General features: G+C 44.3%; 2 protein-coding genes across 2 annotated transcripts; both read right to left on the reverse strand.

The window, feature by feature from the left end:
• Window positions 1–668: 668 nt before the first annotated feature.
• LOC110510204 (putative monooxygenase p33MONOX) lies at window positions 669–9,708 on the reverse strand. The gene is made up of 8 exons (XM_021591580.2): window positions 9,537–9,708; window positions 7,694–7,798; window positions 7,335–7,525; window positions 5,546–5,666; window positions 5,213–5,340; window positions 4,826–4,950; window positions 3,067–3,227; window positions 669–2,766 (listed from the first exon to the last, which is right to left on the reverse strand). The coding sequence occupies exons 2-8, from the start codon at window positions 7,716–7,718 to the stop codon at window positions 2,552–2,554; spliced, it is 966 nt and encodes a 321-aa protein (XP_021447255.2). The 5' UTR covers window positions 7,719–7,798; window positions 9,537–9,708; the 3' UTR covers window positions 669–2,551.
• A 1,128-nt stretch (window positions 9,709–10,836) lies between these two features.
• LOC118936290 lies at window positions 10,837–14,210 on the reverse strand. The gene is made up of 2 exons (XM_021591585.2): window positions 13,868–14,210; window positions 10,837–12,939 (listed from the first exon to the last, which is right to left on the reverse strand). The coding sequence occupies exon 2, from the start codon at window positions 12,935–12,937 to the stop codon at window positions 12,044–12,046; it is 894 nt and encodes a 297-aa protein (XP_021447260.1). The 5' UTR covers window positions 12,938–12,939; window positions 13,868–14,210; the 3' UTR covers window positions 10,837–12,043.
• Between the last annotated feature and the right edge of the window lie 3,940 nt (window positions 14,211–18,150).

Below are 18,150 nucleotides of genomic sequence, written 5' to 3' on the forward strand. Positions count from 1 at the left end.
ACCATTTGTTTTTAATGGCTATATTCCCTATGGCAGACATTATTCTAATGGTTTTAAATGTTTCATGAGTTTCATGGTAATGCATAGTCGTCAGTGTGTTCAATCACATTTTAATGTGGTCCAGGAGGATATAGCGTTATCATTGTCTGATTTTACACTCCCCACCCTAGTTCAGTGTAGACCAGGGGACAACCCCGTCATCAGCAGTCATGCAGAAGAGCACCTCTGCCTCTTGTGGACACGTCTGTGTGGGATGGTGTGGCCAGCTAGACGAACGGATGCTGTGTCTGTGAGTAGATCCTGTACATGTGTTCATCTGGTTGTGTCAATCTGTTGTTGAGTGTTGGTGAGTGTGTTGGTGAATGTGTTGTGTGAGTGTGTTGTTGAGTGTGTTGGGTGAGCGTGTTGGTGAGTGTGTTGTGTGAGCGTTTTGGTGAGTGTGTTGAGTGTGTTGGTGAGTGGGTTGTGTGAGTGTGTTGTGTGAGCGTGTTGTTGAGTGTGTTGTTGAGTGTTGTGTGAGCGTGTTGGTGAGTGTGTTGTGTGAGTGTGTTGTTGAGTGTGTTGGGTGAGTGTGTTGAGTTGTGTGTATTTATATTGTAGTTGATAAAATAATTTCATCAATGACAATAAATATAGGAATGAAACATGACTCTAAGTCACTTTGGATCAAAGCTGCTAAAGAACATATATTTTTATTATGAAAGGGAAAGCCTTCCCATGAACGTTCCCATGGTGATGTCATGGTGTGCTGACGTACCCATCAAAACTGACAATTCCAACTATTGCTTAACTTTGTGTGGGTGATCTAGAAGAGATTCTTGAAGATAAAGTTAAGAGCCACTGCGTCATAAAAGCCTTTGAATCCAAGTGACAGCCAATAGAGAAATGTATCTTGTTGCATCAAGATTGCGGGCGAGAGTTCCTTTGTGTAGATTTTACTATGATCGCCTTCTCCCCCAGATATATTGGTGTGGCCCACAGAGTTTTTGCTCCATAACAAACAGCAAGTCAGAGAGCAGAATGCTCAGTCACTGGCTGGGCAGCAGGCCGAGGCGAGGGTGGGCCGCTGTCTCCAGATCAACACCAGACATCCCACAGGGCTCACCGCGTAGGTGTAGGAAATGACATGCTATGCAGTCACTCTGGGAGAGATTTGGTGGGGGAACGGGAATGATTACTGGAAGGCATGGGTTGTGCCTGTGGCAATAAGAAGGGTGGCTTTGAATGATGCCATGGGGGGCTGAGGAAACCCAGTATGTTAAAGCATAGAGGGAATATCAGCTGACTGGCTGTTTGTGCCTATTTGTTTTACATGAACAACTGAGCTATTGATATTCACCGGCTTCATTAACAATTAGTAAACACGAGGGAATCTCACATGGCAGTATATCAGTCAGGGGAACAGTTACAGGCTGACATAGCAATACTGTACATGGTTAAATTAAATCCGAGATCTGCAGCCTGTGAGTTGTCCAGCCACAGTGCAGATGGTGTCTGTCACAAAGAGTGGGATTCCACCTACTGGCGATAGTTAGTATCTGCTGAAGACGTGACCATCACAGTGTAACAGCTGCAGGTTTCCATTCCTGTCAATCAGTAACTATTCTTGACCTAGAAACGGTTATGAAATTGACCAAAAGATACATTTCCAAATCCCAATTAAAATCCATCCTTCACCGGCAGGTTCTTTGACCTCTGCAGTGCTGACCATCTTTCCACTGTTTCTGGAAGGTTGATGGTTCAGGCAAATCCTGGAAGATGGAACCATACTTTTATACTGTAGTTATCATTGTAATTTAATCAGATATTTACAACAAAGACCACAGGTGAGGTATATATATGGATCTTTTTCTATATATAAAAAAAGTGAAAATACCTGAATAGGGTCAGTCAAATAGTAACAGTTCTCTGATTAATATGCAACGTTATTAACATTCTGTTGCAGGGTTTTACTGACAGTGTTTCAACTTCAAAACGGTCGACTTGACAGCAGGAATGCGGATACACGGAAAGAAAAACACTTCCTTGAGGGTGAACAATAATCACCATAATGTTCTTGAAGACATGACAAATGTGAATCATTACATCGTACAGAAATCTACAGACAATGAAAAGCTGGTGATAGTGTACTTCTGAATGAGATTCACAAGCCAACTGAATGACCAAACCATGAACACATTTGGACTTTTACAGTCTTTGTCAAAACAGTGAGAGTTAGTTACACTTTGCAACACCATGCATCAGAACATCTTCACAGTCGGACCATACATACAAAGTAAATATACACGGTTCTATTACAAGGCAAAAGGCTGAGGCAAAACAAGGGTGTTAAATAATAGAAGTGGGGAGAGAATAGTCTAGACCAGAGGGCTCTCCAACCCTGTTCCAGGAGCGCCACTGTCCTGATTCCAATAATTAGCTGGTTGTTAAGCTGAATCAGGTTGGAGTGAAAACCTACAGGACGGTAGCTCTCCAGGAGCAGAGTTGGAGAGCCTTGGACTAGATGGTAGACCAGCTACAAAATGAAGGAGTAGTGACAACATGGTACGTCTCAGAAACCTGAGGGCGTGAGGATATTTATGTCTCGAGGTTTGAGCTTGTGTGGCCGTGCCGACAGTCTACTGCTCTCCGTGGTGGGGATCTCCATCTTGGGAGGGGCCTGTTGGTTAACAGCAGGGTCATAAGCCAGCCGAGTGGCCTGAGCCTTCATCACCTCCATGGGGGTGGGCTTCTGGGCCCCGCGGTACGACTGGAGAGCAAAACCCCCTGGAGAGAATACACAGGAGAACAATGACAACATGACAAACTCAACCTAGACTATGAACATCTCATAAAGTAATAATTTGTTAAATGCACAAATTCACCATAAATAAGGATGTCTGATACACAATGAAAATCAAGTGTACCGATTTAGTACACAACCATGTAAAAACAATCTTATTAATGTGTAATTCACTTCAAAGAACATTGAACCAATCTACCAACAGGATTACAGTTCAGAGGAAGCAAAATGAAAACATGTAAAATATCATCCTCCCCAAATCCCATTAATGGTGTGGTCAGTACCTGGGTCGGTAGTGGATTTCTGAACAACCGGACGTGGTCCAAAGATACCCCAGCGTTCGACTGCTCCTCCCCCCTCACCCATGTCCACACTGGTGTTAGAGCTGGTACTGAGGTCTGAGCTACTGACAGATGCTGTCGAGCTCTGGCTGGACAACCAGCCCCTGCCAGGAACACAGAGAATTACCAGATGGTCAACCACTTTACAGTGGCTGCTGAATAGGCTTCATACTCATGCTCATTTAGATAAGGTGAATAAGGGCACATGTAAACTCAGCAAAAAAAGAAACATCCTCTCACTGTAAACCGTGTATTTTCAGCAAACTTAACATGTGTATGAACATAAGATTCAACAGACAAACTGAACAAGGGGGGGGTTAAAATCAAAAGTAACAGTCAGTATCTGGTGTGGCCACCAGCTGTATTAAGTACTGCAGTGCATCTCCTCCTCATGGACTGCACCAGATTTGCCAGTTCTTGCTGTGAGTTGTTACCCCACTCTTCCACCAAGGCACCTGCAAGTTCCTGGACATTTCTGGGGGAATGGCCTTAGCCCTCACCCTCCGATCCAACAGGTCCCAGACGTGCTCAATGGGATTGAGATCCGGGCTCGTCGCTGGACCAGACAGAACACTGACATTCCTGTCTTGCAGGAAATCACGCACAGAACGAGCAGTATGGCTGGTGGCATTGTCATGATGGAGGGTCATGTCAGGATGAGCCTGCAGGAAGGGTACCACATCAGGGAGGAGGATGTCTTCCCTGTAACACACAGCGTTGAGATTGCCTGCAATGACAACTAGCTCAGTCCGATGATGCTGTGACACACCGCCCCAGACCATGACGGACCCTTCACCTCCAAAACGATCCCACTCCAGAGTACAGGCCTAAGTGTAACGCTCATTCCTTCGACGATAAATGTGACTCCGACCATCACCCCTGGTGAGACATATCCGCAACTCGTCAGTGAAGAGCACTTTTTGCCAGTTCTGTCTGGTCCAGCGATGGTGGGTTTGTGCCCATAGGCGACGTTGTTGCCGGTGATGTCTGGCGAGGACCTGCCTTACAACAGGCCTACAAGCCCTCAGTCCAGCCTCTCTCAGCCTATTGCGGACAGTCTGAGAACTGATGGAGGGATTGTGCGTTCCTGGTGTAACTCAGGTAGTTGTTGTTGCCTTCCTGTACCTGTCCCACAGGTGTGATGTTCGGATGTACCGATCCTGTGCAGGTGTTGTTACACGTGGTCTGCCACTGCGAGGACATTCAGCTGTCCATCCTGTCTCCCTGTAGCGCTGTCTTAGGCATCTCACAGTACGGACATTGCAATTTATTGCCCTGGCCACATCTGCAGTCCTCATGCCTCCTAGCAGTATGCCTAAGGCACGTTCACGCAGATGAGCAGGGACTCTGGGCATCTTTCTTTAGGTGTTTTTCAGTCAGTGGAAAGGCCTCTTTAGTGTCCTATGTTTTCATAACTGTGACCTTAATTGCCTACCGTCTGTATGCTGTTAGTGTCTTAATGACCGTTCCACAGGTGCATGTTCATTAATTGTTTATGGTTCATTGAACAAGCATGAGAAACTATGTTTAAACCCTTCACAATGAAGATCTGTGAAGTTATTTGGATTTTTACAAATTATCTTTGAAAGACAGGGTCCCGAAAAAGTGACGTTTCGTTTTTCGCTGACTTTATTTGGTGTCCTGTGTCAAAGTACAGCATATTTCCATGAATAAATGGTAACGAGGACATGGTTGCACTTACCTGCGGTTCTGTTTAGGTGAGCTCTGAGGAGTGCTATTCGGGGTGGACTGAGCAGATGATGTTTGCTTGTCCTCATGTCCTCCCTTATGTCCCGCTCCCATATCCACAGTTTGAATGTTCATTTTCTACAGGAAATACATCAAGGAAAAAAATAACACGGTGTGAAGAATATTATTAACAGTAAAAACCTTATGAATCACTCCTCCTTGACATAGATTGCTAACTGAGATTTTGAGGATTCACTGATTTCACTTTGTTGATGCTTTATCAAACCTATCATGAAGGAAAATACATTTAATAAAAATATGGATGTATATTTCTGTTAATTATTATCTGACTCTCGGAAAATAAAGTTGTGCCCCGTTAAGCAATAAAATAAAGACCCACTTGGAATGACTCAGGCATACGGTGGTGGTGGCGGGTCTCCTCAGCAGTGAGGCCCTTATGGGGGGTGTACCCAGTGTCTCTCAGCCCAGCCTGCTGCTCAAACCTGTACATGCTGTCCTGGGTTTGCTCTGGAAAAAAACATACTGTATTAAAGCAGGACGTGTTTCTCCGCTGAGACAGACAGCCTAACGTTATCCAAAACGAGCTTGATTACAATCCAAATAAAAGCTCATCAGTGTTCCATTAACGAGCAGCAGGATTGGAATAGGTCATGCTGAGGTTAATACACTACCAATACAGTAACCCTCGTTCACGATCATGGTAAAGTCTTACTGGTCATGAGAGAGTTGATGATGACGGAGGATGATTTGGCCTTCACCACGGCAGGCATATTTGGCCTGTGGCCAGGGTCAAAAGGCGCAGCGTGGGTTAGGGTCATTCCAGATTCATCCTCCTTTAAAAATGAGAAGAAAATAAAATAAAAAAACACACCAATGGATCAGAGGCAGTTAGAGGAGCATTTGCATGAATAGGTCACCTGGGGTCATAGACACAGAGTAAAAAAATACAAAATAACACCTTCCTAATATTTTCCCCTCATCTACACACAATACCCCATAAGGACAAAGTGCACACAGGTTTAGACATTTTTGAAATGTATTAAAAATAAAACAGAAATACCTTATTTACAGTATTCAGACCCTTTGCTACGAGACTCGAAATTGAGCTCAGGTGCATCCTGTTTCCATTGATCATCCTTGTGATGTTTCTACAACTTGATTTGAGTCCACTTGTGGTGAATTCAATTGATTGGACATGATTTAAACAAGGCACACAGTTGTTTATATAAGGTCCCACAGTTGACACTGCATGTGAGAGCATAGAGTGGCCAGATGGAAGCCACTCCTCAGTAAAAAGGCACATGACAGCCCGCTTGGAGTTTGCCAAAAGGCACCTAAAGGACTCTCAGACCATGAGAAACAAGATTCTCCGGTCTGATGAAACCAAGATTGAACTCCTTGGCCCTGAATGCCAAGCGTCACATCTGGAGGAAACCTGGCATCATCCCTACGGTGAGCATTGTGGTGGCAGCATCATGCTGTGGGGTTGTTCTTCAGCAGGGACTGGGAGACTAGTCAGGATCGAGGGAAATCGTAGAAAAGTACAGAGATCCTTGATGAAAACCATCTCCAGAGCTCTCAGGACGTCAGACTGGGGTGAAGGTCCAACTTCAAACAGGACAACGACCCTAAGCACACAGCCAAGACAATGCATGAGTGGCTTCGGGACAAGTCTCTGAATGTCCTTGAGTGGCTCAGCCAGAGCCCAGACTTGAACACGATCGAACATCCCTGGAGAGACATGAAAACAGCTTTGCAGCGACGGTCCCCATCTAACCTAAAGGAGCTTGAGAGGATCTGCAGAGAAACTCCCCGAATACAGCTTCAACAAAGTACTGAGTAAAGGATCTGAAAACCTATGTAAATGTTATCAGTTTTATTTTATACATTTGCAAACATATCTAAAAACCTGTTTTTGCTTTATCATTATGGGGTATTGGGTGTAGATTGAGGGGGGGGGGGGGGGGGGGGGGGGGACGACGATTTAATTCATTTCAGAATAAGGCTGTAACATAACAAAATGTGGAAAAAGTCAAGGGGTCTGAATACTTGCTGAATGCACTGTATATACAGTACATATTAACTATAGTAATGTAGCAATACAACAGGATCTGTACATTGCCTAGTAGAATGGCATCACATACACACATCAGCGTGTCAGAGTACGAGGGCTGATGTAGTATCAGTTTTACCTTTTAGATCTAATGAATACGTTTACATACCTGATTCTAGATCAACACTCCTACCACGAGACGCTTTATGAATACTGACGGCACAGGAGTTTGGTGGCACCTTAATTGGGGAGAACGGGCTCACGGTAATGGCTGGAGCGGAATGGTAGCAAATACAGCAAACTAATGGTTTCCATGTGTTTGATGCCATTCCATTTGCTTTGTTCCACCCATTATGAACCATCAACCCGCTCAGCAGCCTCCACTGACGGACAGACACAGCACCATCCGAACTCTGAGGCTGGAGAGAAGTGGAAGTGTGGCATCTACCTCAGCCTGATGACGGAACCTCCTGGGTGGGACGACAGGCCTCTTTGCCCACAGGTTGTTGATGTTGATATCAGAGGGAGGCGGCGACATGGGCGCCTCCATGTTGTCATCATAGCTCATGGCACGGCGGGTCATGCCAATAGGTAGGGACAGGCCTCCCAGTTGCCCCTCTGAGGTCCCAGACTCCAGGGCTGAGGGGGGAATGAAGGATTAAAACTCTAAAAATCACTCAAAATGGTCTCAAAATACACAAAATGATGAGCTATATGTGTTGGAAGCATATGTTTACATATAACATCACCATTTAAAAACAAGTACACAACACTGTAATGCCCACTCTCACTGCCCCCCAGCCCTACCTGGTATATCGCCTGATCTGGACATTGTTTCAGAAGGCCGACTCTTATGGCTGACAATGAGGTAGTGTTCAGATGAATCCAACCTGACAAAAGATTGGACTGGACCTTAAGAGGAGGCAGAGAATATCAAATTTCAACAACCCAGAAAAACTTTTTTTAAATCAATATTTTATTTGTAATTAAAAGTACAGTGTACATGCTCATTGCAAAGAAACAATATCAGATAATCATGGGAAAACTTCCAGGTGCATGCTTGAGTCAGTGGCCAATGACAGCAAGCAACCTTAGTCAAAACAAGGGTAACAGCTTGTTTATTGACAGCCTTAGTCAAAACAAGGGTAACAGCTTGTTTATTGACAGCATTGCGCCACTGGGGAGAGTCAATGTTTCACTACTTGGCAGATGATATGGTGTTGTGTTCTGTTTTAGTGTTCTATTCTCGCATGCTATTTGAGAAAGCAGCCTGGACAAATGTGCCAGGGAGGTCGAAGTCTTCACTACAGAACACGACCTGAAATGTAGGCTAGTTCAATGCTATAGAGCTGAGATGGGCAACTGGTGATCCGACCTCCTCTAGGCCCGCTGATCAACCCCCCCAATTGCTAAATGTGTAGAATTGCAAGATATTAGCTGTAAAATGTCCCATTTCTCTCTGCCCAAAGGCAAAATGAATAGAATTGCATGAAACTTATGAAATTGCAAAATCTTCTCACTACCAGATGGCAAAATGTGTAGAATTGCAGCAAACTTGCTTTAAATCTGCAATATTTTCTCTACAACTCATGGCAAAAAATGTGTAGAATTGCAGGTCTGTTAAAATGTTTTGCTCGCAAGGTGGGGGGGCAAAATTTTGCTTAGGGTCCCGGGCCCTAATACGGTTGTGTGTGTGTATGGGTGTACGTACTGATTTTTTGGGGCCCCCCACCATCCCTGATATATAGGCCCATGCTAACCATGTGTGTAGTGCTGAATGGAATTAATGACTGCTACAATAGGCTGGGTTTATCAGGCTCACTCTCAGACATTAAGGCCTGCTGATAAAGCATTGTGGGACAGGAGGAGGAGTACAGACCTTGAAAGCTGGAAAGGAACCAAATACAGTAATAAGAAGAGGACATGTTAGACAGGTGGTCTGTGGCTGAGGCCATGTTCAAAACAACAGCTCTAAACTAGAGCAGATCATAGCCTACATCGTCAGAACAGCACAGTCTACGGCTATATAGTTATGTGTGACTGGTAGTCTAGCAGTTAGAGCGTTGGGACAATAACTGAAAAGCTGCTTGCGCGAATCCCCGAGCAGGCAAGGTTCTGAAGTTCTGCCCTTGAGCAAGGCATTTAATCCCCACAACAATTGCTCCCTGGGCGTCGATCAATGCAGCCTCTCTGGTTCAGAGGGGTTGGGTTAAATGCGGAAGACACATTTCGGATGAAAGCATTCAGTTGTGCAAATGACTACGTTTCCCCTTGTAAACACTATTTAATATCCGTGAATATGGCACACAATTACATTAATCGGATCATCTAATAATTTCTTATCGATTTTACGTTACGTGTCAGACGGTGTAACGTTAGACAGTGATACTTGACACATCGAGTAGAATAGCAGTAGAATAGAAGATCTGAGCGATCAAAACTGTTTGTTGGTCAAATAAAATATAATGCCTAACTACAACAATAAACTTTCAATTGCATTATACGAAACAGATGACCAGCCATAGCAAGCTAGAGAGTAATTGAGAATTGTCAGTTGCTAGCGAGCGATCATGATGCTTGGGTAACCGCAACAATGGTGACGATAGAATGAAAAACACGATCTAATACGTACAATTTAGTTTAAACTTACCAGATAAAAAGGCCCTACACCGCTTACAACAGACACGTTAAAGTTGAAGAGAGTCTTAACCTTACAATGTCAATGGGAAAGGTTACAGAACACCAAAGACACATCTCGGCCATGATATCCAGTTTCCTATGTGAAGAATAAAGGAAATTCCGCACAGTGATGGTACGTGGTTTTGTGTAGTCTCGCGAGAATATAACAACCCAAGTGGACGGTAAAATCGAAGTCTGTTGTATTTCGACGCATGTGACAAATGCAATACCATTTTATTTCATTTGATTTGATTGTTATGTCCTGACTCCTGTCACTGGGGGCACTGTGTGACTTGTTTGCACAAATCTACCATTGGACGGATACCGTTGATATTCAGATAGCAATGTCCATAACAAGGCTTGCACATAGAGGTCTTGAAACTAAGTTTTATATACATTGTAATCTAATTCCCTTTCTTTTTATATATAAATAACATCCCTGGTTAATTCTAGGAATTTCTAATCTGTTATTTACCATGCTATAAATCTCACTGAAGATACTGGACTGAACTGCCACCCATATTGTTTATCTTGCAGTATAATGCTAGAAGCACTATAAGTATTCAAAGAAAATAACACCCTCCCTACAATCAAACATGGGGGAGGTTCGATAATGATGTGGAGTTGCTTTGCTGCCTCTGGTACTGGGGGCCTTAAATGTGTGCAAGACATTATGAAATCAGCAGATTATCAAGATGTTTTGGAGACCAACAAATGGGTCTGTGTTGAAGTTCGTGTGTGTCTTCCAGCAGGACAACAACCCAGACACACATCTGAAAGCACCCAGGAATGGTTCGAGAATAAACACTGGAGTGGCCAGCGATGAGTCCAGATCTGAATCATAAACCTATGGCAAGATCTGAAAACGGCAGTTAGTGGATGACCCCACTCAACACTGAAGAAATGTAACAGTTTGCAGCTGAAGAGTGGGCCAAATTGGCAGTAGAAGTTAATCTTCGCCAAAGACTGTTTAATCAGGTATTAGCTCCTTGGTGCCAATCACTTTGTCCTTGCCATTTGTTTTCATGTTCTTAATTAACATTGTAAACTTTAGGCCCCCCCCCCCCCCCCCCCCCCCCCCCCCCCCCCCCCCCCCCCCCCCCCCCCCCCCCCCACAAAGCATTTTTTTGCAATGTCTACAATCTAATAACAACGTGTGGAGACCAAAAGTTTTTTTTTTACATTTCAATTTATTTTAAGGAAAGATTGAGAATTATTTAAGAGAAGTGCAAAGGTCTATGTTTTGGAGCATATTGACTGACAATCACAGGCAGGGTGAAACACATAATTTATTAGATTACTGGTCAACAATGGAAAGAGGTACAAAAGCCGTACTATAAATGATAAAATATTTTTTTGAACCAGACAAGTCAGTTAAGAACAAATTCTTATTTACAACGACGGCCTACCACCCCCGGCCAAACCCTCCCCTAACCCGAACAATGCCGGGCCAATTGTGCTCCTCCCTATGGGACTCCCGATCACGGGCCGGTTGTGACATAGCCTGGAAACAAACCCGGGTCTGTAGTGACACCTCTAGCACTGCCATACAGTGCCTTAGACAGCTGCGCCACTCGGGTGCATGATTGAACTCTCAACCGTTTACAAGTCAATGATAATATTGTTGTCTTTCAATTGATATATTTTGACAGACATTGTACAACATGGAGGACCATTAGAACACACAATCAAAAAGTGAAATACAACAATCTCACATGCTGTTTCACTCAGTGGGAATTACATGATATGATTGAAAATATCTGTACTATTTCATCATGGCTTTAGTAAGTGGAAGATTGAAACAGACTGCTCAGTTTTGCACACACCTACATTGTCATTGCATAACTCCTATATCATACAGGGAAGAGGAAATCGCAAGAAGCATTTTCAGAACCACTGGGAATAATCTGAGTTGAAATACTCTGCTATAGGGAGCCTGAACTAGCTGTAGGATCACATTTTCTTCAGTTCCGTTTCTAACACTGTACCATTTCACTTGTTATGAAACTCTCAAAGTAGAATGGTTTTCCTGTTTTAGCTGCCAACTGGATTTGACCAGAGTTATCATTAGCAAAGAACGGAGTGCGATAGTTATGGAATCATTAACTCGCTACACCGGAAAGATTAGGATCCGTCATGTTTTTTAATGATAGGCCTTTGTACATAATCATAGAAAATTCAGCATCTTTTCCACATACCTTTATTCACCCAAATACTAGTCTTCCAAAATCTTCTAAAGGCATGATCAACTTTCCACCGACTGTGATATTTTGTGAGGCATACGCTAGTTTACAATATGTCTTAAATTACAAAGTGTAAAACAAAAAGGTCAGGCCTGAAAAGTCATCGAGGAGAAGATGTTGCAATATGGGCCTGCATTGTCCAAACATACCAATCAAGTGGGACGTATAGTACATCAAGGATCCATTATGTACAATACTCAGCAGGGCTTAACAGGGTTGTACCTGATCTATGTGTCTACATCTCTGCAATGGCAGGAAGCATGCACACCCTGACTCTGGCTTCTCTCCAGGCCGAGCGACAGTCAGCGATCCAGTGTGATACCATTGTGTGTTTGTCCATGTAGCGAGTGCACTTCCCCCTCCCACCAGCAGGGGCCCTGTCTGAGTCGTTCTGGAACCTCCAGGAGAGTGGGCTGGAGGCATCAGGTTTCTGCTGGTCTGATGAAGATGTCTGTGGTGGAGCAGGGTCAGGGTTTTGCTTCTCTTGGTCAGAGGGGTCCATCAGGCAGAGCTCAGGGCAGCTGCCTTTGTGCTGTGTCAGAGGCGCGGAACACATGCGTGGGAAACTGTCGGCGCGTAGCGGGGGTTGTGGTCGAAGCTGGGTCACACTCTCTCTCCCCTCACCCTTACAGCCCTGTGAGTCAGGGGCGTGACAGGCAGCTAAGAGGAGTTCCTCCCCATGACCGTAGATGAACTCTAGGGGGTCAGAGACACTGGGGAGAACCCTACTGGAGGTCTGACCTGAGCTGACATTCACCACTCTCTCTGGGCCACTACACTCACTTTGACTCTCCTCCTGCTCTAACTGTGTGTGGTGGCTGACGTTGGAAATCAGAGGCTGACAGAGTGGCACAGGGTCCCTCAGTCTGTGCAGCCTCAGGCAGGGCCTCAGAGAGGCCATCGAGCCTACAGTGAGGATGTCACAGTCAGGTTGGGCCAGTGGGAAGGTTGGGCAGGCGAGCTGACAGATGGACAGGAAGTAGTCCTGGGTAGACAGAGAGGAGTGGACCTGGCCATGGGGAGGGAGGTGGAGGCTGTTGGCCTGGTTCATGTCCTGGACCAGCTCCTCATATCCCTCCCTGATAGTGGGTAGGCCCCTCTTAGCCAGGAGTCTGGAGCGGGGACGCATGCCTGGGAACAGGAGGGAGAGAGAGGCTGGTCAGATCAGTCTCTGGGAAGAGCCTCGGAATGATTGAGATATTTTGTTTTTGTAAAGCTTGGATTTGGTCAAATGTAAGCCATGCCATGATAATTTTGGCATGACTGATCAATTATCATCTAGTTAATTGAATAGAGGCAAAATTAAAATACAGGCAAAGTGTAACATACGTTTTGAAAGTGCGTATGTGCAATCGTTTACAGGAAGATGTGCTGAGTCTGTCTCCATGGTAACCTCTCTCCTCACCACATCTCAGGGTGTGCTCGTATTACAATGCAATAGGAGAGCAAAGTGGGCACACACATACAAACGCACACATAGTCCACCCACCTAACAACAAAAATATATTCCCACACACAAAGAAATACGTAAGAACAAAAATTCAAAAATGAACTTTGGGTGGGTTGACACTACCACCTTTCCTTTTCTTCAGGGCAACATGACACAGCTCTCCATTTTAGGACCCATTATGCCTCTCCCTCCCTATCCTCCTAATGTTGTCTCAGGAACAACTCATAATGTCTCAGGAACAGTGGTCAAGAAGACAGACTGGAAAATGAACAGCCAGCCAGTGTTACTAACCTACATTAGGCAGGGGACTGAGTGCATAACAAACCAAATCCCTATTACATAACCTCATCTCCAATGACGTACATCTGCTTTACAGATCCCACATACTTGAATTAATTACATTTTAAACATGTATATATATATAACAAAAATCCATAGAGCATCAGTGTGTCTATTTCAACAGAAGATGCCAGTGTAGTTATTGCTTGGCCATGCATGCTCTGATATAACCATTTAATTTCCTCAGTGCATGTACCATCGATTTGTATAGCTATCAGTCCAGGGGGCTGGCTTTGCCTGTTCTATGTAGAATATAGCAGAGCTTCTTACCTGTGTCTTATCTGTCTTTCAGCTGGTGTCGTTTGCTCGTCTCCGTTGCCTGCTCTCACTCCTCTCTCCGCCTCTAGCCAAGCTGCCTCCAACCAACTGGTGATCTCCAACCAAGCTGCCTCTAGCCAAGCTGCCTCCAACCAACTGGTGATCTCCAACCAAGCTGCCTCTAGACAAGCTTCCTCCAACCAATTGGTGATCTCCAACCAAGCTGCCTCTAGCCAAGCTGCCTCCAACCAACTGGTGATCTCCAACCAAGCTGCCTCTAGACAAGCTGCCTCCAACCAACTGGTGATCTCCAATCTCTCCCCAGCTACAGCTACATCACGAAAATAATGACTTGTCCCCACCCCCTTTTCTCTCTCGCTTCCCTGCTCTCCCTCTCCTCCCTTGGCCGACTAAAAATAGCACCTCCATCCCATTCTGTGGCTGAGCATAATCATGTGCAAAATTGATTTTATGAATGTACAGTGTAGGAGAAACAAGGAGTGGGGGGAGTGGAATAGAGAGAAGAAGAGGAGGTTAGACAAGGGAGGAAGAGGAGGAAAGAGGCTACATTTAGAGAGGAGGAGAGACATCACGAGGAGGAGAGATATCGTGAGGAGGAGAGATATTGTGAGGAGGAGAGGAGGAGAGATATCATGAGGAGGAGAGATATCATGAGGAGGAGAGGAGAGATATTGTGAGGAGGAGAGGTTAATGGGCCCTAGGATTCAACACAGGGCAGAGATGCAATATGGCTCATCCCTATTCTACTGTTCTCCTACTCCATGTAGGAACAACATTACAGTCATTTAGCAGATGCTCTGATCCAGAGCAACTACCAACTGAGCCACAGTTGTGAAATGTTATTATTCCACATAACTGTTTACATGAAGTCAAATCAGAAGAACACCTCCCTTAGCACCCATAGTTGCCATAGTTTCCTTATGATAAAGATGTCATAACAGAAACAGTATTGAACATCTACTGAACATCTACTGAACATCTATTGAACATCTACTGAACATGTACCGAACCATCTACCGAACCATCTACCGAACATGTACTGAACCATCTAATGAACCATCTACTGACGATCTACTGAACATCTACTGAACATCTACTAAAAAATCTACTAAAACATCTACTGAACATCTACTGAACATCTACTGAACATCTACTAAAACATCTACTAAAACATCTACTGACCATCTACTGAACATCTACTGAACATCTACTGAACATCTACTGAACATCTACTAAAACATCTACTAAAACATCTACTGACCATCTACTGAACATCTACTGAAACATCTACTAAAACATCTACTAAAACATCTACTGAACATCTACTGAACATCTACTGAACATCTACTGAACATCTACTAAAACATCTACTGAACATCTACTGAACATCTACTGAACATCTACTAAAACATCTACTGAACATCTACTAAAACATCTACTGAACATCTACTAAAACATCTACTGAACATCTACTGAACATCTACTAAAACATCTACTGAACATCTACTGATCATCTACTGAACATCTACTGAACATCTACTAAAACATCTACTAAAACATCTACTGAACATCTACTGATCATCTACTGAACATCTACTGAACATCTACTAAAACATCTACTGAACATCTACTGAACATCTACTGAACATCTACTAAAACATCTACTGAACATCTACTGAACATCTACTGAACATCTACTAAAACATCTACTGAACATCTACTGAACATCTACTAAAACATCTACTGAACATCTACTGAACATCTACTGATCATCTACTGAACATCTACTGAACATCTACTAAAACATCTACTGAACATCTACTAAAACATCTACTGAACATCTACTAAAACATCTACTGAACATCTACTGAACATCTACTAAAACATCTACTGAACATCTACTAAAACATCTACTGAACATCTACTGAACATCTACTAAAACATCTACTGAACATCTACTAAAACATATACTGAACATCTACTGAACATCTACTGAACATCTACTAAAACATCTACTGAACATCTACTAAAACATCTACTGAACATCTACTAAAACATCTACTGAACATCTACTGAACATCTACTAAAACATCTACTGAACATCTACTGATCATCTACTTGGGACTATCCAAGTAAAGGTTTACCAAACATCCCTCAAATGGAATGTAACAGGCAAAATAAATATAGCAGTGAGACTCACCATAAACATGAATACAATAATTTTAGACTTGTAGACAGACAGCATAGGGCTGAAGAATAAGATTAAAATAACACCTACTGGATGTCATGCTTTCCACAAACAAACACAACAAAATTCCATCAAAACTCTATACATAATTAGATACTATCCGCCGCCATTGTCAAATCAAATCAAATCAAATGTATTTATATAGCCCTTCGTACATCAGCTGATATCTCAAAGTGCTCTACAGAAACCGGTGGCTAGGAAAAACTCCCTAGAAAGGCCAAAACCTAGGAAGAAACCTAGAGAGGCACCAGGCTATGTGGGGTGGCCAGTCCTCTTCTGGCTGTGCCGGGTGGAGATTATAACAGAACATGGCCAAGATGTTCAAATGTTCATAAATGACCAGCATGGTCGAATAATAATAAGGCAGAACAGTTGAAACTGGAGCAGCAGCACGGCCAGGTGGACTGGGGACAGTAAGGAGTCATCATGTCAGGTAGTCCTGGGGCATGGTCCTAGGGCTCAGGTCCTCCGAGAGAGAGAAAGAGAGAAGGAGAGAATTAGAGAACGCACACTTAGATTCACACAGGACACCGAATAGGACAGAAGAAGTACTCCAGATATAACAAACTGACCCTAGCCCCCCGACACATAAACTACTGCAGCATAAATACTGGAGGCTGAGACAGGAGGGGTCAGGAGACACTGTGGCCCCATCCGAGGACACTCCCGGACAGGGCCAAACAGGAAGGATATAACCCCACCCACTTTGCCAAAGCACAGCCCCCACACCACTAGAGGGATATCTTCAACCACCAACTTACCATCCTGAGACAAGGCTGAGTATAGCCCACAAATATCTCCGCCATGGCACAACCCAAGGGGGGGCGCCAACCCAGACAGGATGACCACATCAGTGAATCAACCCACTCAGGTGACGCACCCCTTCCAGGGACGGCATGAGAGAGCCCCAGTAAGCCAGTAACTCAGCCCCTGTAATAGGGTTAGAGGCAGAGAATCCCAGTGGAAAGAGGGGAACCGGCCAGGCAGAGACAGCAAGGGCGGTTCGTTGCTCCAGAGCCTTTCCGTTCACCTTCCCACTCCTGGGCCAGACTACACTCAATCATATGACCCACTGAAGAGATGAGTCTTCAGTAAAGACTTAAAGGTTGAGACCGAGCTTGCGTCTCTGACATGGGTAGGCAGACCGTTCCATAAAAATGGAGCTCTATAGGAGAAAGCCCTGCCTCCAGCTGTTTGCTTAGAAATTCTAGGGACAATTAGGAGGCCTGCGTCTTGTGACCGTAGCGTATGTGTAGGTATGTACGGCAGGACCAAATCCGAGAGATAGGTAGGAGCAAGCCCATGTAATGCTTTGCAGGTTAGCAGTAAAACCTTGAAATCAGCCCTTGCTTTGACAGGAAGCCAGTGTAGAGAGGCTAGCACTGGAGTAATATGATCACATTTGTTGGTTCTAGTCAGGATTCTAGCAGCCGTATTTAGCACTAACTGAAGTTTATTTAATGCTTTATCCGGGTAGCCGGAAAGTAGAGCATTGCAGTAGTCTAACCTAGAAGTGACAAAAGCATGGATTAATTTTTCTGCATCATTTTTGGACAGAAAGTTTCTGATTTTTGCAATGTTACGTAGATGGAAAAAAGCTGTCGCAACCCCTATTACCAGCCTGTTCAACCTCTCTTTCATATCGTCTGAGATCCCCAAGGATTAGAAAGCTGCCGCAGTCATCCCCCTCTTCAAAGGGGGAGACACCCTAGACCCAAACTGTTACAGAGCTATATTCATCCTGCCCTGCCTATCTAAGGTCTTCGAAAGCCTAGTCAACAAACAGATCACTGACCATCTCGAATCCCACCGTACCTTCTCCGCTGTGCAATCTGGTTTCCGAGCCGGTCATGGGTGCACCTCAGCCACGCTCTAGGTACTAAACGATATCATAACCGCCATCGATAAGTACTGTGCAGCCGTCTTCATCGACCTGGCCAAGGCTTTCGACTCTGTCAATCACCATATTCTTATCGGCAGACTCAGTAGCCTCGGTTTTTCTAATGACTGCCTTGCCTGGTTCACC

This window comes from Oncorhynchus mykiss, chromosome Y, assembly GCF_013265735.2.
Source record: "Oncorhynchus mykiss isolate Arlee chromosome Y, USDA_OmykA_1.1, whole genome shotgun sequence".
Lineage (NCBI taxonomy): Eukaryota > Metazoa > Chordata > Actinopteri > Salmoniformes > Salmonidae > Oncorhynchus > Oncorhynchus mykiss.